Source organism: Anolis carolinensis, chromosome 2 (assembly GCF_035594765.1).
Source record: "Anolis carolinensis isolate JA03-04 chromosome 2, rAnoCar3.1.pri, whole genome shotgun sequence".
In the NCBI taxonomy this organism is placed as follows: Eukaryota; Metazoa; Chordata; class Lepidosauria; order Squamata; family Dactyloidae; genus Anolis; species Anolis carolinensis.
Genome location: NC_085842.1, coordinates 70,539,956 through 70,566,997, shown reverse-complemented (window position 1 = coordinate 70,566,997; position 27,042 = coordinate 70,539,956). Strand labels below are relative to the sequence as shown.

Genomic DNA, 27,042 nt, shown 5'->3' with positions numbered 1-27,042 from the left:
TCCAGACAGGAAACAATCAGGGCCAGCTAACACATCCCAACAAAGGATTCTCTCTCTCAGACAGGAAGAATCCAGGCCTTGAGGCCACAGGGCCATCAAATGGTAATCAAGGCGATTAATTACAACATCCTCACCTGCCTCCTACAGACAAGGAGTTCTTTCTCCCACCTTGGACCTTCCATAGATATATAAATCTCCCTTGCCTAGTTTCCAAGAGACCTCACAACCTCTGAGGATGCCTGCCACCGATGTGGGCAAAACCTCAGGAGAGAAAGCTTCTGGAACATGGCCATACAGCCCGAAATTCGCAGCAACCCAAACAGTCATATCTACGTGTAACGGACACCTTTCAGTTCCTCTTCTGATTCTCATTTTCCCCCACTGGCTTCCAGTTTCCTCAGTTGTGTACAGAGTCACAGATGGGCCCAGGCACCTATTTCATTTCTCCTCCTTCTTCCCATTCTTTTCTCCATTTTCTTGGGACCCTGTGCCTTTAAGCGGCTATGGCCCACCCTCCACGGACTGCATTTCCCATGATTCCTGGGGGAGGCAGCCGTTTCCGGGTTGCACATGGGTGCGCAGGATGGGGCAGGGGAAAGTGTGGTAGAAAATGCGGTGTGTTTACTTCCGGACATCCTCAGATAGAGGGAGAGAGAGGGAGCGAGTGCCGTTCTTTGCCTCGCTCATTCTGGCTAGTTGTCTGAGGGGAGCCAGCGGGTGCTGCCTTAAGGGCAGGAACCTTGAGGAGGAGGAGAGGAAGGACGAAGAAGGAGCAGCAGCAGCAGCAGCCAAAACGCTGCTGAACCAAAAGCGAAGGTTGCCAAAGAGGAGGAGGAGGAGGAGCGGGAAGGAGGTCTGGACTGAGAAGAGGCACCCATGGTCTGCCTCGGGGCCAGGACTGGCGGGGGGAGTGGTGTTGAGGCCAGAGGCAGGTCAGGCTGCGGCCGTGGAGGCAGTCTAGGCTGCAGCAGGGACAAAGCAGCGGAAGGAGAGGAAGGCCATGCAGGCTGCAGGCGGAGGACCAGGAGGGAGGCCCAGGCACAGCCTTCCTCTCCTTCCGCTGCTTTGTCCCCGCCGCCTCCACCTATTTATTTATTTATTTATTTACAGCATTTATATCCCGCCCTTCTCACCCCGAAGGGGACTCAGGGTGGATCACATTACACATATAGGCAAACATTCGATGCCTTTTAACATAGAACAAAGACAAGACAAACATAGGCTCCGAGCGGGCCTCGAACTCATGACCTCCTGGTCAGAGTGATTCATTGCAGCTGGTTACAGCTGGCTTGCTCTCCAGCCTGCGCAACAGCCCAGGCACCTGTTCTGCCTCCTCCTCCTCCTCTCGGCGGCAGTGACTTCTGCACATGGGAGGGGGAAGGTGAGGCACGCCCAGAGGGCATGCCCTCTCCCAGTGGGAAGGGGGGGGAGACAAAAAGCTGCTGCTCATTAGCCTTAGGGCACTTGGAGGCACCTCAACTGCGTCCCCCCAGAGGATGGTTCCTTTAGCAACCGTACAGTTTGCCTACCGGTTGAACCACTCCTGGTGTCAGCGATACATCTGAAATCAGCGATATATGTGAAATCAGTCAAACAGATACATTGGGGCCCATGCACAATACACAATTATATTACTATGTTTTATTTTTACCTATAATAATTCCATCCTGTGGAATCCTGAAATTTGCTATTTAGAGAAGGGCTTTAACATTTTCAGCCAATTTTTTTCTACAACCCCCTTTTTATAACACTCCAGTGTTTCACCAATCTGCAAACCCTAGGATGCAGCCATGGCATTTAAAGTGGAACCATAGCATAAAATGCCACACTGCCACTTCTCTCCTCAAAACTATCTGTGCATTCTTATCTTTTTCATGCAGTCCTAACCCTAGCAACCACATAGTCTGAGAGGACTAAGAGTACTTTTATTGTTCCTAATAATAATCTCATCCACAAAACAGAAAGACTAGTTGGTTGGAAGGATGAATCAAACTACGCCCTCTTAGTTTTGCAATTTAAAAAAAAACCCAAACATTAGAATATTTTAGATGTGGTTAGACTTCATTATTTAATGAGCTTGTTCTTAAAGTAATGATACGATTCCACAGAATGTGTTATACAATATTCCAATGCTACTCTGGACTTTCAAGGAGGACTGATTTTAAAAGATGTTACTAGCACTTACTGTTGTAACCTACAGCCAGGGACTTTGAAACTCTTCAATGGGCATTTGCCTATGGTTTTTTAAGGTAAACAAGATGACACAAATGGCAAGCAAGCGAAAACTGGTTGATCTGGAGAGAGGAAGAGACATCCAATCATGAATGGAGAACTCCAAATAATTAATTTTATAGCTTGGAGATTCTCCTGGAGTCTATCTGTAGTTGACATCCCTCTCTTGTATGGGTCTTTGACCAGCTTCAGCCATCCAACCCATCATGCTGCAAAAAGAAAAGGCCAAAGAAAAAGATAAGTTGTTGAATTTCAGTTCTCCAGTAAACTATACTATAGTGTTGATAAGTGAGCAGAGAAACCCTACCAGTAAAATTCTGGGTCACTTTACATATGAATAATGCTTACTGTATGTAACTGTATAGAAAAGCCTTTCCTTAAAAAGTCTTTACACACAGTGGCAAACTGCTATACTACCCTGTTTCCCCTAAAATAAGACATCCCCAGAAAATAAGACCTAGTAGAGCTTTTGCTGAATTGCTTAATATAAGGCCTCCCCCTAAAGTAAGACCTAGCAAAGTTTTTTTTTCTTTGGAAGCATGCAGAGCATGCAGGATTGGTAAATGTACGTACCATAAAGTGTTGTACATGGAAATATTGGTAGTAACAAGAAAATCTTGATAGGATTCACAGTTTGTCTGGTTATGCTGGTTTATGATGACAACTACTGTACAGTATATAATATTTTTTTTTTGTTCAACAATAAATGCGAATTCTTCTTCATGGAAAAATAAGACATCCCCTGAAAATAAGACCTAGAGCATCTTTGGGAGCAAAAATTAATATAAGACACTGTCTTATTTTCGGGGAAACACAGTAGCAACACATTCAGAATCTTCTTCAGTGTGTTATTCATTAGAGGTGTGCAAAATGGCTGAAATCCAATTAGTAATTCATTCAGGAGATTCAGATAGCCCATGCTTCAATTAGTAGAGATTTGGAGGTATCCCGTTCTGATTCGTATTCTGAATATCTGCAGCTTCATAATTGCTTCATTAAGATTTGTTCCATTCGTGGCAATAGGGAAAATTGCAAGACTTGTTTCTCTGTCATTTTTTGGGCTATCAGGATGAAACTCGGCATACTTGTAGGCAACATTTAAGCCTGACAAATTTCAGAATGTTTCGGTCATCCGCTGATGTTTAGGAATTTTTTAAAGTTTTTATAAATAATTTTTTTTTAAAAAACTACAAAAGCTCTCCCTTGTATTTCTGCATGAGACAACATAAGCAGGGTATCAATCTTACAAAGTTTCAGAACAAACAGTCTATCCACTAATTTTAAAGAACTTTTGGAATTTAAGCACATGTGATTAACCTACACTGGGGCTTTAACGTGGGAAGCCCCATTCTTCTAGCATGAGCAGAATTCTGGGAAATGTAGTCCAGGGCAAGGTGCTGTAGTTTTTAGAGAACTGAGGGAAAGGTAAGGGCAGTAAAGTTTGGGAAAGGAGTGGGAATTGGAAAATATAGGCTTGGGATAATACACACATGCTGAGGGGTGCTGACAATGATGAGGAAGGGGCTACTAAGCCTGACCCCTTCCTCTGAATCAATAATTTTTAACAAATCTCACAAAGTTTCAGAGGCTCGTATTTCAATTCATAAATGCTTCAGAGGGGCCCTTTCCAATTAGTAAAATGGAGGTTTGTATTTCAGAATAGTCCAACTCTCCTAATTATGAAGTGGAACTCTGAAGCTTTGCACATCCCTACTGTTCATCTTCTGGTCATCTCAAGCTGATACTGGCATATACGTGTATAGATAGTTCTCCCAGAGTATAAAAACCTTTAAATGTAATGGCATGCTTGTGGTGCTTTTAAGCAGCAAGGACTTTTTGCACATAGTATTTCAAACAACACAAGAGAAAATACCCATAGGGAATAGTCACAAATCCCCGCACAGAGAAAATATGAATCTGTGCAAGTCAACCAGGCTTTAAGAATAGCTTTTTCAGGACTGTTCCAGCTAGAATTTAAGCTTGTTACAATTCTACCCAGCTCCAGCAAAGCAGCTGAAGCACAAAAGTAAATCTGGATATTTCAGTGAATTTCCATGTTCTTTCTTTTTATATACAAGTCATTTTTATTCAAAAAAGAAAAAAGAAAATAGAACAGTGAAGATAGAACAATCAATTAATTTTTGGAGTTGTATAATACTAAAAACAACACAACTACATCTTGTCTACCGCTACCGAACAACTAAAAACCTATTAAAATAACAGAACATCAACAAAACTGTAATAAATAAACAAAAAGACAGAACTACATACCTCCCACTCACTGTCTGATGGCTTTTATACTTTATTACTCTACTCCCTATAAATGATATTATATAATCACACTTCTACTTTTGATCATACTCTACTAATTTATAAATATACCTCTTACAGAAATTTTCAGAATTAGCAGAAAATATAAGGTTTATAATGCACTAGCACAGTGGTTCTCAACCTGTGGGTCCCCAGATGTTTTGGCCTACAATTCCCCGAAAGCCCAGCCGGTTTACCAGCTGTTAGGATTTCTGGGAGTTGAAGGCCAAAACACCTGAGGACCCATGGGTTGGGAACTACTGTTCTAATTATCTCTATCTTTTCTCTCCCTTAGCATCTAGCAATTTCCAGACATGTTAGTTGAGAACCACTGACCTAGCAGAACAAGCGCCTCAGGTAGGTAGATCTCCCCATTCCTTCTGCTGAGACTGGGCACTGGAAATATATCTTAGTTCTCAAAGGATTCCATAGTCTGTTGATCAATTTCTGAGCAAAATTCAAAGTGATGGTACATGCTTTTAAACCTCTATACAGTTCTGGATCAATCTACTCATAAACCAATGCCATTTTTGGAAGCCTTTATTCAAGTATTACTACAGCCTGAAATAACAAAGAAACAATAGAGAAAACCTTCCGGGTTTTAGCCCCATGCCTTTAAACTGCTTTTCCCAAGGAGGTTTGATGGGAAACTCCAATGATTACACATCGTGAGGAATCTTTCTTTTTTTAGACTCTTACATATGGAGGTTGATCAAGTCGGTGACATTAAAAGAGGCTGAAGCTGAAATTATGCCCTTTAAGATGCGATCCCCTTGAAGATGCCACAGAATCTGCAGCTGGTTGCTTCCTGCTGCTGAATACTGTCATTTGTTTCCTGACAGATGCTGAGTGATGAAAACACATTCAATTTAGTTCTGCAGCCATTGCCTGGCAACTTCTGGGTTCCATTCAGGATGCTTTTTAAGCCATTCCCCTGAACCAACTGCATGCACCATCCCTTTTCTCAAGTTCAGGCCCCACTCAGGGCACCTTTACTGAATGAAATAAGAAAAATGAACCCTTAGGGGAATACTTGTATTAGAATTATGATTTTATATTATTGTAGTAAGTCATTTTAATGTATGGAATTTATTCTCAGACACAGTTATCCACTTATCCAGTAATTTTTTTAATCTGGATTATTTTAAAGGATGATATATGATGCTTTCTTTAACAGCATTCTGGAAGCTGCAGTCAACCTAAAGTGCAGTAGTTAGACCAGTGGTTCCCAACCTATGGGTCCCAGAAATCCCAGCCAGTTTACCAACTATTAGGATTTCTGAGAGTTGAAGGCCAAAACATCCGGGGATCCACAGGTTGAGAACCACTGAGTTACACTGTTAACAGACAACAGAAATAGGAGCACATTACATCTACTTTGAAAGAACTTCACTAGGGGACTCTAGATTCTGTTCAGAGTGCTCACTCCTAAAGTCCTTTATCACTTGAGATCAACCTACTTGCTGGACTATTTTCTTCCATAGCCATTTCCATGGGCACTGAGCTCTACATCTTAGGAATTTTCTTCCAACATCAAAAGCAATCCAAGTGCTTTGAATGCGATTTCCTGCTTCTTGGCAGGAGGTTGGACTGGATGCCCCATGAGGTCTCTTCCAACTCTACTATTCTATGATTCTAATAATTTTCACAGTGTTGATGCCTACCTTTGTGATGCCTTTCCAGGAGCATTTGCCTGGTATCTACATAGTTATCATTCTGGCACAGTAAACCTAATGCCTGCACCCATTCTTGGAGGTGTCAGATCAAGCTACAATAACATATCCCATTATTACATCTCTGCTGTTACAGATAAACCTCTGGCTTGAGAAACATATAGCTCCCTTCTTAAAACAGCTTCAGTGGCTACCATTCAATTCCTGGGCACCATTCAAAGTGCTGATTATTATCTAATCAGCCATAACATCCTATATGGCTGAAGTCAGGACCATCTAAAAGACTATATCTCTTCCTATGAACTGGTCCAAATCTTATGATTTTTGGACGAGGTCTTCTTCTTAGTCCCATCCCTTTCACAGGTCCATACGGTGAGTTCATGAGACTTGCTCTGGAAATCCCTCCCACAGGAACCTCAGTTGGCCTCATCCCTGCTCTCTTTTTCCTATTACTGTATTTCCTAACATAAATATCATTTTATTTAAGTCATCTGTTTTTAAATGATGGTGGCTGAAATATTGTTTAATGTTTTATGCTGTGTTTACTGTGTTTTGCATTTTTATTGTTTTAATGTTGCAACTGGATGTCTTTTAAAACTTTTGTGTAATATATTGCTTTAGCCATTTACTGTTTTAACTTATACTGTAAGCTACCCTGGGTCCATATTAGAAGAAAGGCTAGATACAAATTAAATAAATAATCAGAACAGATGGATAGTATTCTATGGGCAACACAGGCATACAATGCTGCAAAGTGGCTAAACGTAAGCTTTTAGTTCAGATTTCTTTTCAAATATAGATGTATGGACTGCCTTCTTTAGCAGGTTCAGCAACTCCATTATAATGGTGATAATGCACTGACATACTTTCTCACAGTAAGTATTACTGAAAAGGTGTATTTAATTCTGAACAATCTGCAGTCTCTATAAATAGCAGTAGCTGTTTTAAAAAGCCAATGAAAAGAGAATAGTACATTAAACTTTAAAATGCCTTTCTCTAAACCCCATTTAGTTAGCCTGGGCTAAAAGACCTATACAAGAGACCAAGGGAGCTAGAGCTTTAAGAAATCAGAGAAAAATGAGAGTCACGTTTTGTGCAAATCCACCAGAGATCAGACTGAAAGGTTTGATTTGCCATATAATTTATGAACATAGCAAATGTGAGTTTAGGGAAAGAAAAAATATTCATAAATCTTTGATGAGCAAGGAAAATGGGAAAAGGAAAAGAAGATGATGACATGACCGTTTCTTTAAGTTTAGCTTTGCCACAACTCTTTATCTATTCTAAAATATTTGGCCTGGTTTCCTTTGGGTTTTTAGTGACTCGTCACAACAGCATCTTTGTCACTTCTGTTGTGACTTCTTCACACCAATCTCCTTCAGAAAGGAAAGAGGAAATTAGAATGTGTATTTGCTGGACACAGCCACAAGATCCCTAATGGAAAGAACTTGAGACAGCCTACAATTTAAGCAATGAAATTCTGCATTAAGATACATATGAAGATTACTGAATCTACCCATTCAGTTCCCACATTAAACCAATCTTTACTTGTAAGTGTTGCGTTTGACAATCCAACTCTGTGGAATAAACTACTAGAGGGCTCCACATCATATGCATATGAATGGACTTTACAATAGCTAACCATTACCACAATGTACAAGCCTGCCTGAAGGATAAATGCTATCTTAACATAAAATGAAGGGTACTAGTGATAATATCTACAGTACTGTACATACTTAGCTCATCAAATTCAGTGTCATTCTGTGTTGTGGTGGTGTATGTATGTGCCTTCAAGTCACCTGTCAACTCATGGTCATCCCATTACTTTCACTGGGTTTTCTTAGACATTGAACTGGGTTTTCTTAGGCATTTTGCCGGCCCCTTTCTCTGAAATAGAGCCTACAGTGCCTGGAATTCATTGGCAGAGTCCCCTATCCAAGTGCTGACTCTGCTTGGATTTCAAGACTAGAAAGGATCTCCTATTTGAGGGTCATTTAGGCCTTTCAACTGAACCTAGAGACTTCAAATAATAAATTTTATTATAAGTAAAAAATGTGTGTTTTTGAATCACTACTTCTTACACTCGATCCCAAATTTGGTTCCCTTATTTCAATGATGGAGTAGGGAAAATTTGGCAATTGTAAAAGGTTTCTGAACTCCACTTAGTGGCTCTTGTAAACATTTACATGAATCTATTAGCAACAATATGCAATGTTTATAGTGGACTCTACAGAACATGCTTCAGCTGTACTTCATATAAAGGAAAATCAACCTGTTTAGCAAGCCTTGCAAATACTGATTTATTAGTAAATGTTTTATTTTATACCTATTTTACATATATCCAGGGTGGTGTTAAAATTTATTGGGTGGAAAGGGGTCCCATGTAGAAAAAGTTTAAGAAGTTTAAGTGTTCTAGGCCACAGTGAGTCCCAATCCCAAATGGGAGCCCCTGAGCTCAATGTTGGAATTACAAAAAATTGACAACAGTAAAAAGTTTCTGACCACCACCTATTTTAGACATTTTAGACATATTTTAGACATTTACGCAAATCTGTTAGCAACAATGTGCAGTGTTTACAGTGGATTGCTGAAGAGGCTTCTGTACTTCACAAAAAGACCTTTTAAGCAAGCCTTGCAAATCCTGATTTATTATTAGTAAATGTTTGATTTTATGCCAGTTTTATATACCTCTATACTTGGGGTCATATAAAAATATATCAGGCAGAAAGGGGTTGCAAAAAATTATAGTGTGGAAAAGGGTCACAAAAAACTTCTCAGGTGGAAAGAGGTCATGAGTGGAAAAAGTTTAAGAAGTCCTGCTTTGGGTGACCACTGTCATGAAGCTGCAAGCCTATGTTCTATATCCAGATAGTGACACCGCTGTTGGGCTAAACAAGACAAGATAGATATTGCTATAATTTCATGAGGTTGGCCTAGACATCTAAAATTTCCTGAAATTCTGGAGCCATGGGAGGAAAATTGTGCCTCAGCTTCCCATTTTCTTTCTGATATAAACATACGGTAGATTTTTAAAAAACAAACAAACTGTAAAATGCAGTATTAGCCACCTTTAAGTATGAAAAACATTTCTTCTAGTTTCGGTACACCTCTATGGAATACTTGAACTATGAGAAGACACTTTGGTTTTCCCTCTTTGAGGAGCTACTAATGAAATCAGTTTTTAAAAAAGAAAGTATCAACATTAGTCTCAAAAATTCTCCAGTATTAAGCAGTCCTGTAGTAACAATAGACTCATCCCCATGAAAGAAAGTGAGTAAAAGAATCCATAACCAGGAATTACAAGGAAAACAATTAAAATGGAATTACAATAATCTGACACTATACACAATCTTACATGAACGCCTTCCTCTTAAAATAGCATGCATTTCAAACTAATGTACATAGTATTTGACAACATAGTATTAAACATTGTATCAATCATTCCAAAATATATTTCATAATTCATTATTTCAACTTTTCCCTTCAAAAGGCTTTGGAAAATGTTTTTTAATATTTCCACCCCACCCACCCTCCAGATTTTCACATCTCTAAGCTGGCCAATTGTCAAAAAAGAAAGCACTAAGGCCAGGATACATATTGTTAGGTTACCCCAGCATGGTAATGACTACTTTTAGAATTTTTGATATGAAAGTATAAAGCCCCATGCAAAGACAAGAATCTATCTGACTGGGGTTTTGAAAGGGCAGATAAAATATCCCAATGAGAAACTCATTTTTGTCAGAGTTGCTATAATCAAACTCATCCAAGCATTGCACTTACACTTGCTCAAACTGATCCTACTGATTAGGCACAGCAGTTTCTCTACTGAGCTTACAGGAAAATACTGGGGAAACCTAGATAATCAACAAGACATTTAAAGCATTTTTGTTGCACCAGCTAGATTTATAAATACTGAAACACATCTGGGACTTTTAGGTACATTTTGATGTTGCAATAAATCCACGTGGCTATGCAAATTTCTGATTTCTGAGAAATTATCTCTAAGCAATGCTAGATATTTGCAGGGTGAAGAGAAAAGGGGAGTAAAATAAATCGGCTCACTTGCATGATAGACTATGTACAAAAGCTCCAGTCACAGCACTTTGGTGAATTCTTCTCTTCCTGTACTTTAGTCAGAAAAAGCAGCTTTTTGCTTTACTCACATGTGAAATTGCACCAGGCAGTATATCCACAGCTATCATTCAGTTTACTTGCTTCAACAGATGTTTCCATTCATGGAGTGGTGATGATTCTCACCTGAGCTCCTAGCTCTTGCATCTTTCATGGTAGGAAATCTCAGTAACTGCTTCTCTCACACTTTGAGATCATTCACTACCAATTGCAGGGAAATCTTGACAATTTCAGCTTCCTTCACTGAGCATTCCAACTAAATAGCAAGCAGTAAACATGTAACAGATTCTCATTTGTAAATTAGTGTCATGTAGGAAAAACTAAAATGCAAAACATGTGCATCTTCTAAAGCATATGTTTAGAAATGGAAAGGTAATTTGGAAAATGATTGGGGGGGGGGGGAGGGCTGTAATTGTCAGTGGAAATTTATGAGTTTCAACCATAATCGTCAAGTGTCATCTGGTGGATCAATGTAGAACTGCAATGGCAGGGAAACATTTTTTTCCAGCATAGTTCTCATACTGAATGAACTAATGTAATTTTAACATTTAAATTTGATAAGATCCTTGCCAGATTCGGATACACCCCGATACAAATAATTCTGTTCCTGGTGAACTTCAGCATCACAACCAACAAACTGCTTAATTGCAGTAAGATAGTGTGAGAATATTTGGTTCCCAAGAGAGAAGGATACATTCAATCATCCATCTTGCTCTCAAGCTTTTAACAGCAATTAACAAAATATCTGTCAGTGCAGACTGTAAGAAGAAACTGTTAAATTCAAATTGGATTCGCAGTCCAAATCCAATGTCATAATTTGCATTGCCATTTCAGTTGGAAATGCTTGTACACTGCATATTCCACAGACCTTGAGACTTGTAAGGACAAATGAAATGGAATGCCGATATTGAACAATCCAGGAATTGAGAGCAATGAATTTAAGCAAGGACTTCATACAGTAGACTCACTTATAATGTGAGCTTGTTGAACATGATTTCAAGTCTAAAGGAAGAGCTTTGAATAACATAGAACCATGCTGGATGGCCTAGCCTTGTCCAGAGAAGTGTTTTCTCTGGAGTTATTTTATGGTCAACTTCCAGTGGAACTTCTAGCTGAAGCATAGAATTTCACAATTCTTCCCTAAGTACCTTGAATACAATTGTGTGGTACACTTTGGCCAGACTCCCAATATATCAATAATTTCAGATAAGAAAAATACTGTTCAAGATGACATGTGAAAATCCTATTACACAAAGAGTCATGGAATGGATCCCTAACATAATACATGGGCCTTTTTTTATCATTTCAATAGTCATCTCTGGTGTGAGAGAATTGGCCGTCTGCAAGGACGTTGCCCAAGGGAAGCCTGTGGGAGGCTTCTCTCATGTCCCTGCATGGGAAGCTGGGGATGGCAGAGGGGAGCTCACCCCATCTCACAGATTCGAACCACCAACCTTCAGGTCTTCAGGTTAGCAGTTCAGCCAGGGCTATAGCTCAATACATGGGCCTAAAAAATACATGGGCCTAATGTACTGTGATACTGCAACTAGGGGATGTAGCAATAAACACAAATTCAATTTCCAAGGAATATATTAGTTATTATTAAATTTAAAAATGATTGTAACCCACATGGCTTCCAATATTAACTTAGAATTGAATTTAAATTTTCTATTAAAAACCGAGCATCAGCCAATCAGATAGTTGAAATGGTTTCCCAGTTATTAAAGTTTTGCACCTCATTATCTTTTGTGCTTTGTGACCCTCTTCATAATAAGCCAAAAGCATAATGAAAATTATTGTCGAATAAGAGCAATCACATTATTCAATATAGAATTTGGATTACTTGATGTAAAACTGGAAAATCATGCTGTCTATATGGCAGCCCAGTTCAGCAGTCAAGCTGCTGTATTTTGCACTAGTTGACGTTTCAGAGTCTTCTTCAACAACAGCCCAACACAGAGCACATTGTAGTTGTCTAATCAGGATAGAAAAACATACTATGTGTATGTTATCTCTATCCAGGAAAGCCCACAGCAGGTACAGCAATACAAACTGGTATCAAACACTCCAAATCATACAACCTATTTCAGCCTCCAGTGATGGGGACAAATCTAGGAGCATGTCTTCAGAGGGAGAGTAACCCTATCTACTGCAGACTGTTAACCCAATTCTCAAGAACCATAAGCTTCCAGCCTATAATGATTTAGCTTCAGCTGATTGCCCCCCTCCAGCCCATTAGCATTTCCAGACACTGGTCCTGCACATGCACAATCCCACCTAACTCCGACGGCAAGAAGAAATAGAGCTGAGTATTATCACCATACTGATAGTATTTCACCCCAAATCTCCTTTTGTCACCCAATGGCTTCATATGATTATTGAACACCATAGGGAATAAGACAGAACCCTGTGGCACTCCAGAGCTTAGCAGCCAAGTAGATGAAGAGGAATCCCTTCAGGTCTCCAGAACTGTCCCACTGAAGAACAGTGCTTCCTACTGCAGTATCACAAATCAGTCAGATACTATTATTAATGGAATCAAAAGGTGCTGAGAGATTCAGGGAGATCAGCGGGGTAGTATTCTTCCTGTTTTTCCAAGATTAGCATAGGATATCAATCAGAACAAATAAGGCAATTTCAGTGCCATACCCTGGCAACACCAAACTATTTTAAGCATCGTACCCACATCATCAGCCTCTGTAGCTGAAACTGATACCATGAAAACTGACCTGATGATGCACTGGACAACTTCCTAGGCTTTGTAATAAGCAAGGTGTCAAGTTCTGATTGAATATGAGCATAGTTCTCCTCAAAGCAATTTTTTCAAAGCAGACCATTTTGGCTTGCATATCTGATCTCTGACCCGTACTCAGAAGGCTCTATGCCATTTGAAATCATCCTGATGGGTAGGAAGTTGAGTGGGAACAAGAGTGTTCCTCAAAAGTTTTTAGTGCAACATGAGTTGAACCACTGACTAAATCAAATGCAAATTAAAAAATAAATTAGGGTAATTAAATTTATGTCTTCCAACACTATATTGCTGTAGAGTATGGATATCCCACATCACTGAAAACACAGCAATTCTTACCATTCCAGTTTCTGACAGAAGCCAAGAGATTCTCAAGGAAGTCATATGGAAAGCACTGAGCCAGATGTCACAGGAGGACTAGGGTACTATTTTAGGTTTAAACAGGGAAAAGCCTCTTTCCATAAACTATTTCGACATGTGAAGCACTAAAACATTGATATTAAAGGGTTGCTTATGGGAAGTCATGCCTTACAATGTACAGTTTTTTCAGTGTTTTATTGGCAGTAGATTTTAATTTTTTAGCCCTCAGAAATTATGAAAAATTACTTCACCTATATGACTTGTAGTTTTCTTACAAGCTCATTTTCAGGTCCCCTCAAATTTCAAAAACAATGGAACTCCTGTATTATCCACCAAAAGTATATACTGTTGGGAAGAGTTCCTGTTTCCAGATGAATATAAGGTATGCATTCATATGGAACTTTTACATAGTTCCATATAAAAGTAAAATAATTTCCTGACAACTCTCAGAATATAATATGTGAAGTGTTTCCATGGCACCTCTGAAGCCAACATTTATGTTATGCGAGGAGACCTTGGCTCAAATGCCACTTCAACAGATAACTTCTGGTTGCACATATGCACTCATAGAACAATATTCCTGACTGTACAATAGAAATTTCCACCATGTAGAAATTAGAATCAAAGCACATTACTTGAATATTACAGCACTTGTACTGGGTCCCTACATATATTTGAGCAGAATTTACAGAGTTGATAGTCACCATTAAAGCTCAAACCCTAACCAGGTTGAACCCAGCAAACCAAAGGAGCCGTCTGCTCCCATGTGAGTTTCTCTGGGGGATAAGAATAGCATTAGATAATATTTGAGTTCATGGTCCCATGCTTTTATGATAATAAGACCAAAGTGGCGATTACTCATGATCAATCATTTTTAGTTGTGGGCCATCACTATGGAATTTCTTCTTTCTAGAAAACTTAAAGGCACTACGTCCTGTCTGATCCTGGAACCTAAGCAGTGCCAGTCCTCATTAGTACTTAGATGGGAGACTGCAACAAATACCAGGTGCTATATTTCAGAGGAAGTAACTGGCAAAACTACCTCTGAGTATTCCTTGTCCAAAAAATCCCTATGAAATTCATGAGGACACCTTAAGTTGCAGTCAACTTGTAGAGACATATACAATGAGAAATATCCATAGGTCTGTTCTCTATTCACAATTCCTGTGTTCCCTGAAAAATAATTTGCCTTAACCTTTGGCTCTTGAATTTTTATCAGCCATAGCAATAAGCCAAAAGAGTGTTCTTTTTCTCTCTCAGGCATCAGATGTGAAAATAATTAATCTACATTTACAATGACCTTGAACATATGTAGCAAAGAACGCAAAAGATCCAACAAATGCTATTCATTTGACATTTCCTTCATGCTGATATCAGACACCACTTTTTATTTGATCATGGAAGCTAAACAGAATTTGACCTGGTTAATCTTTGGATAGAAGACCACAACTATAATGTACTGCAGGCTATATTTCAAAGGAAAGAACTAGCAAAACCACCTCTGAGTAGTTCTTGCCTAATGAAATGATTAGGGTTGCATAACTCAACAGGCTCACACCAGAAGATTATAAGAGATGTTAATACCTTCCCCCTGAAACCACTACACTTATTAAAGGGAAAAAACAAGAAAAGAGACCCTTCATCTTCCCATACCCAAGTCCCCAAAAGAGGCAATACCAGAGTAAATGTTGGAAAATTCAGAAGCATTGTTTAGGCATCAGCAAAAGCACCAGTAATTTGTAGTTGCATAGGCATTCACAACTGTAATACAAATCCCTTCTCAGTCACTGTTTCTTGCTCTACTGACATGAGAAATGCAAAGTCTGAAAAATAGCATGTGAAAGAATGTAAAATGAAATCAAGGCAACATGTTTTAAAAGCAGAAATCTCTCTCTAGTCTCAACTGATGTCTTAATGCTCTACTTCAGTTTTGTTGGCTGTCACAATGTCTGTGGCAATGATTGCCAGCCCTGGAGTAAGTTAAGCTGGCAGTGAGTAGAACAGAAATATCTCTAACAAAATTAACAATTAGGAGCTTCCTGCAGAGCACCAGCTGGTGGAAGATGATTATCAAGGATGACAGACACATTTTTTTTCATCTAGTGGGCTAACCCAACCATTACAAGAATCAAAGCAAACCTCACCACAGCCTGCCTTCCTAAAAGACAGCATACAGAAGAGACTGGGTTTCAACATGAGCCTGGTTTAATAGAAATGCTTTTTAAAGTAGTGAAGAAAAACAGGAATTCTCTTATTTCTCTAGCCCACAGTTTTGCTACCCAATTCTCTTTCCAACACATTATTCTTACCAGCCAGAATCCTTTGGATCAGGAGGCACAAATAAAAAGATGATATCTACGTCCCGGATTGCAGGGATACACATCAACGCTTCAGTCTTCCATTGAGAGAGTCTGATGAGACATAACTAAGTTATATTTCCATGCTGCTGAACATCAGTCCTTCCAGACCCGGTGCTGTTACTCATTAGCAAAACTTCACTCTCTTATTAACTCAGCTCTGGGGGACAATGCATCTGTGATCTTCGCAAAAAGGAGGAATTCTTGATTTAAAATAGGCTACTATCTTGTTCCAAGTGGAATACTGGGGCGTAGGCTGACAAAAAACGCAACTCGTTATCATTTCCTGTTTTTTTTATTTAAAAAAACACACACAGCTAAACTCTACTATACCATCTAAACTGCAAGGTACATAGCAAGTCTATAATTACAGACCAAGTGGAAAAAAGGACTGAAAAACAGGTTGCTCTATCCTGTTTTTCCAAAAAGCATCAAAAAGCAATTGAAAAAAAATTAACTCTTCTTTACCCCTATGAAGAAAAAATGCAAAGCTTCTTAAGCCACAATCCATAGTCCTTTCAGCCCTCTCTTAGAAGTCTATTCAGTTCCAATTGGAATTTACATATTCAATTGGAATTTACATATTCACACTTTCAAAATTAAACATGGACTATTTTGTATGGATCTGTCTCCAACCTCCTGTCCCATGGTATAGACAGACAGATAAGATAGATATTTTAAATGCACCACATCAAAAAAAAATAACTGTACAGCCAGGAGGATAATTTAAACAAGCAATTTGAGGTATCTTTATATAGAATAATGCTGTCAAATGTGAGAAAACGTACCTCTCTGAATATTTGCCATTACAAACCAACAATTGAAAACAAAATTATTTGTACCAGATAGCAACCATATCCTATTATCCTACACAGAATTTACAGAGACATATTCATACAGACTGTTCCAGAAATGGATGCCAGGTAGGGTATCCTTTAGAATTGTTTTCTTTCATATGATGTTACCCACATAGTGATGTCATTCCATACAACTTAGACTCAGACTATCAGAATGACTGAGTTCTTCCATATGAATCTGCGCAGATTTCAAAATCTTTGAAAGCAGTCTCTCACAGGCACATCTTTCTGGTATCTTCACAGGCACATCAAGTGGGAATGTAGAAAAAGCCTTCCTGGTGGTTGCTCCCAGTCTCTACAACTTTCCTTCTAAAGCAGTGGTTCTCAACCTATGGGTCCCCAGATGTTTTGGCCTTCAACTCTTAGAAATCCTAACAGCTGGTAAACTGGCTAGGGTTTCTGGGAGTTGTAGGCCAAAGCACCTAGGGACCCACAGGCTGAGAACCACTGTTCTAAAGGAGACTGAAGTAGCTTCCATGTCATCCCCCATCAGCTAGTGCATATCTTTATTTGGATCATCTTTTGTTCATAACAATTTGTAAAAGAGTATTTCTTTTTTTAATTCTATGAATAGTATACTATATATTTCTTATATGTGTCATTTATCTGTACCTATTTCAATCACCTGGAGTTCTAGCTTGGGGAGTGGGGGATGCAGAGTATAAGAAACTAACAGAAAAAGAACAATCCTCTCATACACAATGTCATGTTTCCTGATGTAATGTGTAGAGAGATCAAAAAGGATATATATGCCATTGAATTGGGCTCAGCTTTGCTCTGCCTCAGTCTATGAAGCAGGCACATCATGGAAAGTATTGTTTATCCCAGTAATTCAAGGTTTTGTCACCCTCTGTTCTTTGCTTAACTATTCAAGTATGAGCTCTTCTTGCTGTCTGGCACCAGCAGAGCAAGCAAGGGAAAGAAAGTATAGGTATTATAAGAGTTAAAAATTGTTCATACCCAAAGTGTGAACATGAAAGAAAGAAAAAACAGAATGCTATGTATATTTTGTTTCATCTAATGCTGAAATAAATGCGAGACCGGGTCATAATCTTGTAAACTATTCACAGAATATAAATCAAAATGGATGTGTCACTTGGAAAAGCATTTTTATTATGAGATTTTTTACCACATTAGAAAGAAGACTGGCCACATGCCAGCATATTGAATTTGAAAACAACAAAGAAGAGTCTTGTGGCACCCTAAAGACTAATAAATATATTACGGTGTGCGCTTGTTTTGGACTTCCAATACTTAGAAGTGCCTCAAGACTCTTTGTTCCTTTGTTGTAATAGACTAACATGCTAATTTCTCTAGGATTTTTAAAGACAGTCAATTTCAGATATATTTTAAACCGCAAAACCAGGTTCCATTTGGCCTCAAATTTGTGTTAACCATGATAAACAATAACCAGATATAACACCAACCCAGTGTAAAGAAAGAGAAAAGGAAAAAGAAGAGATTGCATGATCCTAACCTCTTCTAAAAAATAAATGCCAAGTGTCACACAATTCTATTCCTGCTATTGTTCTTAGGTTTAAATCATTTCATACATGGCATACTTAATACCATTAAAAAGATAATTAGAATCACAGAACTGTAGAAATCCTAGCCTACTTCAAATGACACTGTACATTAATTTCCCAGAGCAGGTTTTTCTGTTTTCAGAAATACAAAAAGCTATGCAGTACAATCTTAAGCAACAATACTCACTAATATGAACATTAGTTATTTTCAATTCAAGAAGAATTGCATTCATAAACAAATATTATAAAAATGAAGATGTAGAAAAGTTGTTTTTGCAGCCATGAGTTGAGCACCTTTAACTATGGTTGTGTTCCTGCATAATTTGCAGTTGCTTTCTAGTTTACACATTTCTTGTTTTCAACAGTATTTTTATGATTCCTAAAAAAAATTAAGACAAAGACAGCAACACACTGAAAAATAGCTAACAATGGAACAAAATGAATCAACATTTTGAATATATATTTATCTTTTTTTATCATTGTTAACTGTGTCTCAAGATCAAGGGAAAAACAACATATCTTCTACTGGTGTATTCTGGATTATGGATGAAACAAGCGGTTTTTCTTCCACTAATCACTATCATGCTACACTATCATCCATCATTAAGGCCAAACTTGTGCCCCATTCTATACAGGAGTTGGAGCCTGATGACTGATTCAAGTAATGCCAAGCAAAGGGATTCATGCATCACAAGGAACATCTGTGCACTGTTTTTGCTGCTCATATGGTGATCTTCATCGCTTTTTCAGTGCAGCATATGCCTGTCATATGCAGAATCCCTACTTTCTAAATCTGAACTCATACACAGCATACCCAAGCATGAACAATGAGGCCCTGACTTCCAAAGCAAAAGCATGTTTTCTGATAGGAATATTTGCATTGACTTTGATAGGATGTGTTAACACTTGTGCATTATTTAGAGGATTACAGAATAGACTGGAGAGAGTGTTATATTTGACCATTTGCCTTGAAAAGGGTCGGACATCTGAACAAATAACTAAAGGAATTGTATTTGGATATCTTCTTTCCAAGAACACAATTTTGCTCACAGGAGACCTTTGCTGGTTGATGGAGGATAAGCAGTCACTGCTTCCTCCATGACACCTTGGGAGCTGGAACCATGGGCTGCTCTGGGATGGGAAAAATAGACAAAAAAATCACTTCTCACATTTACCACCAGTGGGACCTGCCACTAGATCATATCCCCTATCCTTCAGTGAAAGGAATAAATCCTTCTCGTCAAAGAAACACAGGCTCCAACAAAGATAAAACCCACACATAATACAAAAAAAACAATAATTGAGGTGGGAGAGGAAACTCGCTCTATGTAGTCCTTAAGTTTCTGGGACAATTAAAGCAGCCATGCACCTCTTGGGATGTTGTCCCTCTGCAACCAGAGACAAAACACAGTAGAAAAGGGACAATGTCTATAGTTAATTGTTAATAAAAAAATTTAAAAATTTAAAAATTTAATTCATGTACTTCTATATTTAAAGGGAAACATTTTCAATTAATATGGTTGTGTACAATTTCTATTATCTTTAAGTTAAATGTTTGCTCTGAAAGCTGGAAAATATCATTCATGATTTTATTCTCCTTACCCAAGTTGTTCCTGTTTTGCATTTGGAAGAGAAAGAAATTGCTGTATTTTTTAAAGCCCATTTCCTACCCACAATGTCAAAAATAATTCTCCTGCTTTTGCTTTTTTGTGATTGCAACTCTTTCAGTGTACTAATTCCCACTTGGATACCATTAGAAGAAATAGGGTTGACAGCAGAAGAGAAAATCAGGAAATGCTCCAGATGATGTTTAGCTGTGACTCCAAGCCTCACCACTAGTTATGCTTGCTAGAGGTGTGCTGGGATTTAGAGTCCCAACATTGTCTGGAAATTATATGTTTGTGTTTGTGGCACTTATATGATGCATTTCTTGCAGAATGGGATTCACGGCGGCTTCCAAACATATTCCATTTCTTTCCTTTTTAAATCTTTCTTTCATTTGGATTTCAAGTGTTTTTACACTTTTTGGGAGTGCTCCAGATGTTATAAATACCTGGTTTCACTAATATGGATTTTATTAAAATGAAATAAATGAAGTGAAAAATATTGGTTATTCAGACTGCTAATCTCAAAAGCTCTTAACACAATGTATCCTTCTGGAACTAATTTTGCATAAAACGGTTTGGATCTTGTGATCTAAGTACTTTAATTTGTCAACCCTAAGGAACTAACAAAATAAAAAAAAAGTTTTCCAAATACTGAAAAGAATTAGCTTTTGAGAAAACCAGATGGGAAATGCCAGATTTGCTTGTTCTTCAGTAGTGTCTCTGATTTAATTAAGTAATAATTTAAGTTGAATTTTCAGAATTTATTATTATCCAACTGAAATTGTGCACTTTAGTTAGAAAATAAATTTAATTAAATTGTCATGTTCATTGGACCAAAGCTCATTTGTTCCTATCTGAGCGCAACTCTCAGCAGCACCAGCCAGTATAGCCAATGGTGAGGAATGCTAGGTCAGTGCTTTTAAGGTTAGCTGATCTGGGGGACCTGTTGTTATTATTTTTTCCAAGGACCACTGCCATATTTGTGTCCACTGGCTATAACTGTATTTATTCTTCCTGGAAACTTTTCGGGGACCAACAGCAATGGCTCAGAAAGTGGCATTGATCCAGGACCACCACTTTGAGTAATGCTATGCTGCAATTCAACAACATCTGGTGGACTGTACAATCCTCACTTCTGAATTAAAGCTGGCTAAAAATTAATCCACTACTTATTGAAAGAGCTTGGATGTATAGGTTATGTAACTGAAGCAGAGTTGAAAAACATATATAACTGTACTTCACTGGAATAGCATTGATGAGACTCCACAAAGGAGTTAATTGTAAGCTTTTTCTCACTGAATTTTTTATGGGTAGGATTTTTTTACTTTTATCACTTGCTAGCTAATTTTTTATGGTTATGTTGAATTAGCCTTTCCATCTGGTGTCAACCATAGCCTGTAGCAATTATTTCTCTTTTTATCCCTAAATGTAGACCAAGGTTTCCCAAACTATGGTGTTCCAGGTGTTTTGAACTTCAGTCAGGGGCAGTTCAACCGCGAGGCAAACTAGGCAGTTGCCTGTGGCGCCATCCTGTAGGGGGCGCCATTGAGGCAATTCCTGCTTCTGCCGCTATGCCTGCCTCCACAAGGAAGGAGGTCGCCGCTTTGGGGAGCAGAGAAACACCGCTTCTCTTCTCTGCAAAGAGGCAAGTGCCTTCCTTCTTGCCAGAAAGGTGTTTGGCGCTTTGCAGACCAGAGAGTGCCGCTGTTTGAGGCTAGTGTGAATGTTGCAATTGGCCAGCTTGATTAGTATTTAATGGCCTTGCAGATTCAAAGCCTGGCCGCTTCATTCTGGGTCCATCCTTAGTTGATAGGTGTTAGCTGGCCCTGATTGTTTCCTGATTGTTTCCCCTGTTTTCAGAGTGTTGTTCTTTATTTAGGCTTTTCCTTTATCCCTTTATCCCAATATTTTCGCTTATCCAACGCTTTTATTTTTCAGTGATTGGTTGGGGGGGGGGCAAAATTCTGTTCGCCTATACTTGAAAATTACCTTGGCCCGGCCCTGACTTCAGTTCTCAGAATTCTTGACTATTGGCCAAGCTGGTATGGGCTTCTTGAAGTCCAAAACAGTTGAATTACCAAAATTTCATAAACATTGGAGTAGGGTATCAATTTAGGCCACTCAAGCACTATTTCCATGGTCCCAGGCTCAATGGAATGAAAGGGGCCATAAAAGCTGGCTAACATTTGTTTTCCACTAGAAAATACAAAAGATACCCCCCCCCCCCAACATTAAACCTATGCATGTGACACATAACTCACAACAGACTTGTAGAAAGCCAGGAATGTTCCCCATGTAGCCCCTACGGCAAGTGTTTATGTGTGACCAAAGTGCCCCCAGGTGTTTAAAAAATGGAAAAATGTTTTTGTTTTCAGATATCCTGTAGAGGATCTGAAGGAATTCTTGTCAGTAACCATTTTGGGGTCAGCAGAGCCCCTCTTTTAAAAAAAAGGCAATGAACAAGAGCTTATTCTATTGCAAAAGTGGGGGCTTCTCTTAGGCATCAAATGCCTCAGGGGATCCCAAAATGTCCCGGAGATGCCCCACATGACCCTAACAACCATTTGGCAGCATCAGGAGCAAAAGGGTCAGGATTTATTTTTTAAAGTAACAGTCGGTTTACTCACACACTTCATGTATTCAGCATACAGGCACTTTGCTTATCAGTCCAGTAACAAATAGATTTGAAATAGTTTATGTGTGTAGTTAACACAGGGCATCATACTTAGAATCAACAGACCACAGTCTAATGGAGTTTAATGGCTTCTGTACGGCATAATGTTTCTGCATTGAAGTCTGAAGCATACAGTTCTTACTGAAGTCCAAACTGAACATCTTCTAATACAGTCTTCCAAACTGAAGTGTTTCTAAAATGGAGTCTGAGTCCTAAACAAGTCCAGATCTGATCACATGGTCTGTAGCCCCTCCCACAACAAAGAATTAAAGAAAACTGCATACCAATACACACATATACAAAAGCAAACTGCTGCAGTCTCTCCTAACTTGTGTGTTCTTCCTAATTAATAACATTTGCCATCTTGATATGGCTTGATCACACGTCCTAGTTTTTATCTGTGAAATGTTGGAAAATATGACCTGTCATTTCCTTTCCCTTCTCCCACATCTATCATCCAATAATCTTGTATGTGGTCCTTTCTCTAAACACATCATGACATCACATTAGTTTAAAAAAAACCATAAGAGTGAAAACAGGCAATAAAATATTTTCTGTGTTTTGAACTTTCTGACTGTTTTACATACATCAGTATGGACAGCTATCAAAACCCAATTTGCATAAATTGAAATATGTTTAAAGTCATAATCAAATGTTTCATTAACATTATTCCAACATATTTAACCTTTTCAGAAATCACTTATTTCTAATTCTAAAAGGGTCAGGATTTTTGTGGGGTGAAGCACTTCAGAGTTTCCCTGAGGGGCTCCATGTTCTATGCTGTCGGGGAGATAAATTTAGGTGCTGATCAAGATAAATTCATCAAAGCCAATCTGGTTTAGCTTATCTTTGGGTAGAAAATAAAGTCCAGTTCAAATCTACATGGTATAAATTCTTCATTATAGGAACCAATTGCTGACAGTCTATCTTCAAGTCATTCATATGCAAAAAGTAGCCGTGATGGCCATGCAAAAAATGTCACAAACCATAATGCAGCAATACCTTGGTTGCGACAACTGAAAAGGCATGAAAATCTTGGGGTTGGCTTTTTGAAACCAAAGTTTCTTCATCCAAGAAAGACGTTTTAAAGACTTTTACTAAGAGATTGAAAATAGGGAGGGAAAGAGGAGAATTCTCTCTGAGGCAATGCAGCTAATGATTTCCTGTGGTAATAAATAAGACAAAGCCAGAAAACAGGAGGCCTTTGGGTATGAACCCTAGCAGCACTGTGTATAATTCAGCTAATAACTTTGGCATCTACTGCTGTTTAGGGACCAGATTACAAGATAAATGAAACATATATTGTGCAGCTAAATATACTTTTTAAAACTCTAAAGTAGGTTCCTGATTGGGTGGGGAAATTTAAAATTTACCTCACACTTGTTTTTTATTTTCTTTCAAAATTCACTTGCCACACATGTCGGTTAAAAAATAAGCCTTTCATTAACATAAACTTTCCTCCAAACTGGCAAACTAGGACTATAATTTTAGATGAAAACCATATGGAAGGCAGATTTAAACTTATCCCACCTACACAAAATGGATCCTACATGATTCTTCAAGTCAAAGGGAGCGTGCCATATAGAGAACTCTGATATGGTTCCCATCACCACTCCAGAATTCACTGTTGTGGTTACACACAGAGAGACATCATGGACATTCAGTTGCTGGTGAAGAGTACAGGGGGTCAGAGAAGCATCTGGCTACTGGCCTATAGCTAGACGCTACTATGGACCTCTTCTGCCAATATCTAATGGGGCACTATGGATTATTCGGAGGATGGTACCATCAGTTTGCATATGCTATGGGAACACAACCAGATTCTTCTCTGGTCTGCTTTTGTCCCTGCTAGGGGGTGGATGTTGCAGAGGATGGAGGAGAATACTAACCTCTGCAATGATTTAAAGGAACACACAGAGAAGTATAAGGTGAATTTGCATTTGCATATGATGCCAGTATGGTGTAGACCAGGCATGGACAAAGTTCATCCTTCCAAGTGTTTTGGACTTCAACTCCCACAATTCCTAACATCCTCCATAAGAAAGGAGTTCCAGAGCCCTCTCCGATATTCCCATCTTATATACCTGTGAGAGTGGCAGGAGCAAGACCAAAAAAAAAAAAACCAGCTAGGATCTTATCTAGAGCTGAGGCATCAAACTACAGTTAGCGTTAAACATGAGTAACAGTTATTTTGGCACTAGGTATCTAGATGCAAAAACAAAATTCAACCATATATTTATGATAATCATGGTCTGCAGAAAAGGTCCCCCAGACATATTTGCCACACACACTAGCATTAATTGCTAGTGGTAATATCCTATAGAATGCCAGGAAGTAACATTTAGGGAGAGGTGTTGAGTTCTAGTGTCTCACCAAATCACAAAACCTGGGATTCCATATGATGATGTTGCCATGACAGTTAAAGTACAATTATAATACTATAATTCTGTAGTGAGAAAGAATTCTAGGAAACACAACACTTAAAATGTTTTAGAACAGTAACTTGGACACAGACTCACTATTTTAAAAGGTCTAAAACACTTATTTGAACCAGAATGTATAGAGGTTTTCTTAGCATAACTCAATATTGGCTTCTAACAGGGTGACTATATAACCCATAGCAGTATGTGTGTGCGCATGCGTGAAAGAGAGAGCATACATGTGTATATAAACAAGATGTAGTGAGGTGTATTTCATTCCCAGAATTCCCCAGAATAGCCAACTAAGTGTATACTCTAGGGCTGTAGTGGGGGGGGGGGGGGGGTTAAGAGTTCTAACCCCCCCTCCCCCCGCCTCCGAAAACTGGTTTACTCATGACTTTTAACCGGTATAAGTATAAGTAAACTAGGGTGTTTTTTTTAACCTGACATATTTCCGGGGCAGGGGGGGGGGGGGTTAAACCATTATGCTCAGAAGAACCAAGAAGGAACTTAGCAGAATCTGGCAAAATCAACACAATGTGAGTTCCAGTGGAGGCACATATAGCAGCAAAATAACCATTGGGAATAGAGACTGGAAGGGTTTTTCATTGAAGAATCATGTACTTGAAAGACTAAGTTCATCCAGCCAACCCCCGAGATGCAATACAAGCCTAGTACTTTGCTTTCCTAAACATCATGAGCGGATGTGCTAAACCTGTCTGTTTCTGGGGTCAAGCTCACTGCCCTAGCACTTTACAAGTTTACAACATTCCTGAAGTGGTGAAGAGGGTGAAACTCTTCCAGAAACTGTCTTCAGGAAATACGTCAACAAGTACAAGGGCTTGGAAAGGTTACTTATTTTGATTACAACACCCAGAACCCGTCATTAATCACGATAGTTGGTGCACTCCTAAGCTCTGACAATAGGCTCTAACAGTGCATCTAATTTTTCTTGCACCGAATAAGGTACCATCAACTCACCATAAAAACCTAGAGGCTTTCATGAAACTACAGTTGTATCTTACCCCTGAGGTCACTATAAAGCCAACGGTAAATGAAATGGGCAAGACATATTAAGAATTCTGAGACAGCAGAATTACAAGTGCTGCATTCATTCATGCCTCAATAAAACATACAAAAATTCTTTCTGTAACTGAACAGTCATGTGTATAAAGCAAAGCCATCAAAGCATACAGAGTACCCTACAGTGGAATGAACTATTTTTTTTAAAACATGGTCTGAACTTATAAAGTTATTTATATTTCCACTTTTTTTAAAACCACAAGGACCTAAAATATTTGGTGGTACATTATTACAATAGGGCCTCCTAAAGACATTTTTAGTTTAAGGGATTGCCTTGAAGATTGTGCCATCAGAAGAAAAGTCTTTCCCTGTCCATAAAAGAACTCAAGTTGAACTGAACATTTTCACATCTACTTTTCCATATACAGAAACAAAAGATAGAGCTTACAGTCCTGTGTTCTTCTATAAGCTGAATGAGACATATGTCTGAAAAGCTTTATAGCATTTTAATAACAGTATTTTAATAAATTTGGTATTTAATAACATGAAATACCAAATCCTGCTGCATTTTCCCCTGCAGAATTTAACAGCTTGCAAAACCACTTCTGAGTTGTCCTTGCCGAAGAAAACCCTATGAAGTTCATGGGGTCACCTTAAGTCAAAAGGCAAGTTAAAGGCCCATACATATACACACAGTTATCTTCTGTTCAAAACTAAAGAATGAATGGTTGTCTACATGTCACAGCATGGTACAACCATTTTTGTTACAATAGCTATTGTTTAAGAACTGCATGGGGTTCCCTGAGCAATTCATGGGCTTACAAACACTGTTTTAGTGTATATATTTTGACCGAAAATTCTCCCTTGGTTATACGTTCTGGTATCATTCTAATGCATAGGGCAAAATACCACCAGGCCACAGATAGCCCATTAATAACAAACAAAAGATAAGAGAAGGGGTATATAATTAGACAAATAAATTTTGAAAGCAAGAATCCATCTCAAATTAATATGTTTTGAAGCAGCAGATCTACTGCATTAAAACTTTAAACAAAGGTATCACTGAAAGTGAAGGAAAGCAAAAACGTGGATGAATAATGCTCAGAAGCATTATAATGGGTGG

The 27,042-nt window shown here is 38.6% G+C and overlaps 2 protein-coding genes across 6 annotated transcripts in view; one reads left to right on the top strand and one right to left on the bottom strand.

Annotated features, from left to right (window-relative positions):
• LOC134296055 (uncharacterized) overlaps window positions 1-27,042 on the top strand; it is a 435,533-nt gene that overhangs the window by 262,081 nt on the left and 146,410 nt on the right. The gene's annotated exons all lie outside the window — the stretch shown is intronic.
• fgd3 (FYVE, RhoGEF and PH domain containing 3) overlaps window positions 1-27,042 on the bottom strand; it is a 121,140-nt gene that overhangs the window by 77,216 nt on the left and 16,882 nt on the right. For 2 of the 5 annotated variants that reach the window (XM_008115582.2, XM_008115586.2), the window contains exon 1: window positions 10,379-10,522. The exons of 1 other annotated variant lie outside the window; for it this stretch is intronic. In XM_008115582.2, coding sequence (XP_008113789.2) covers window positions 10,379-10,448 — 70 coding nt within the window. In that variant the 5' untranslated portion in view covers window positions 10,449-10,522. 2 more of the 5 variants (XM_062969933.1, XM_062969934.1) reach the window with 2 other exon arrangements.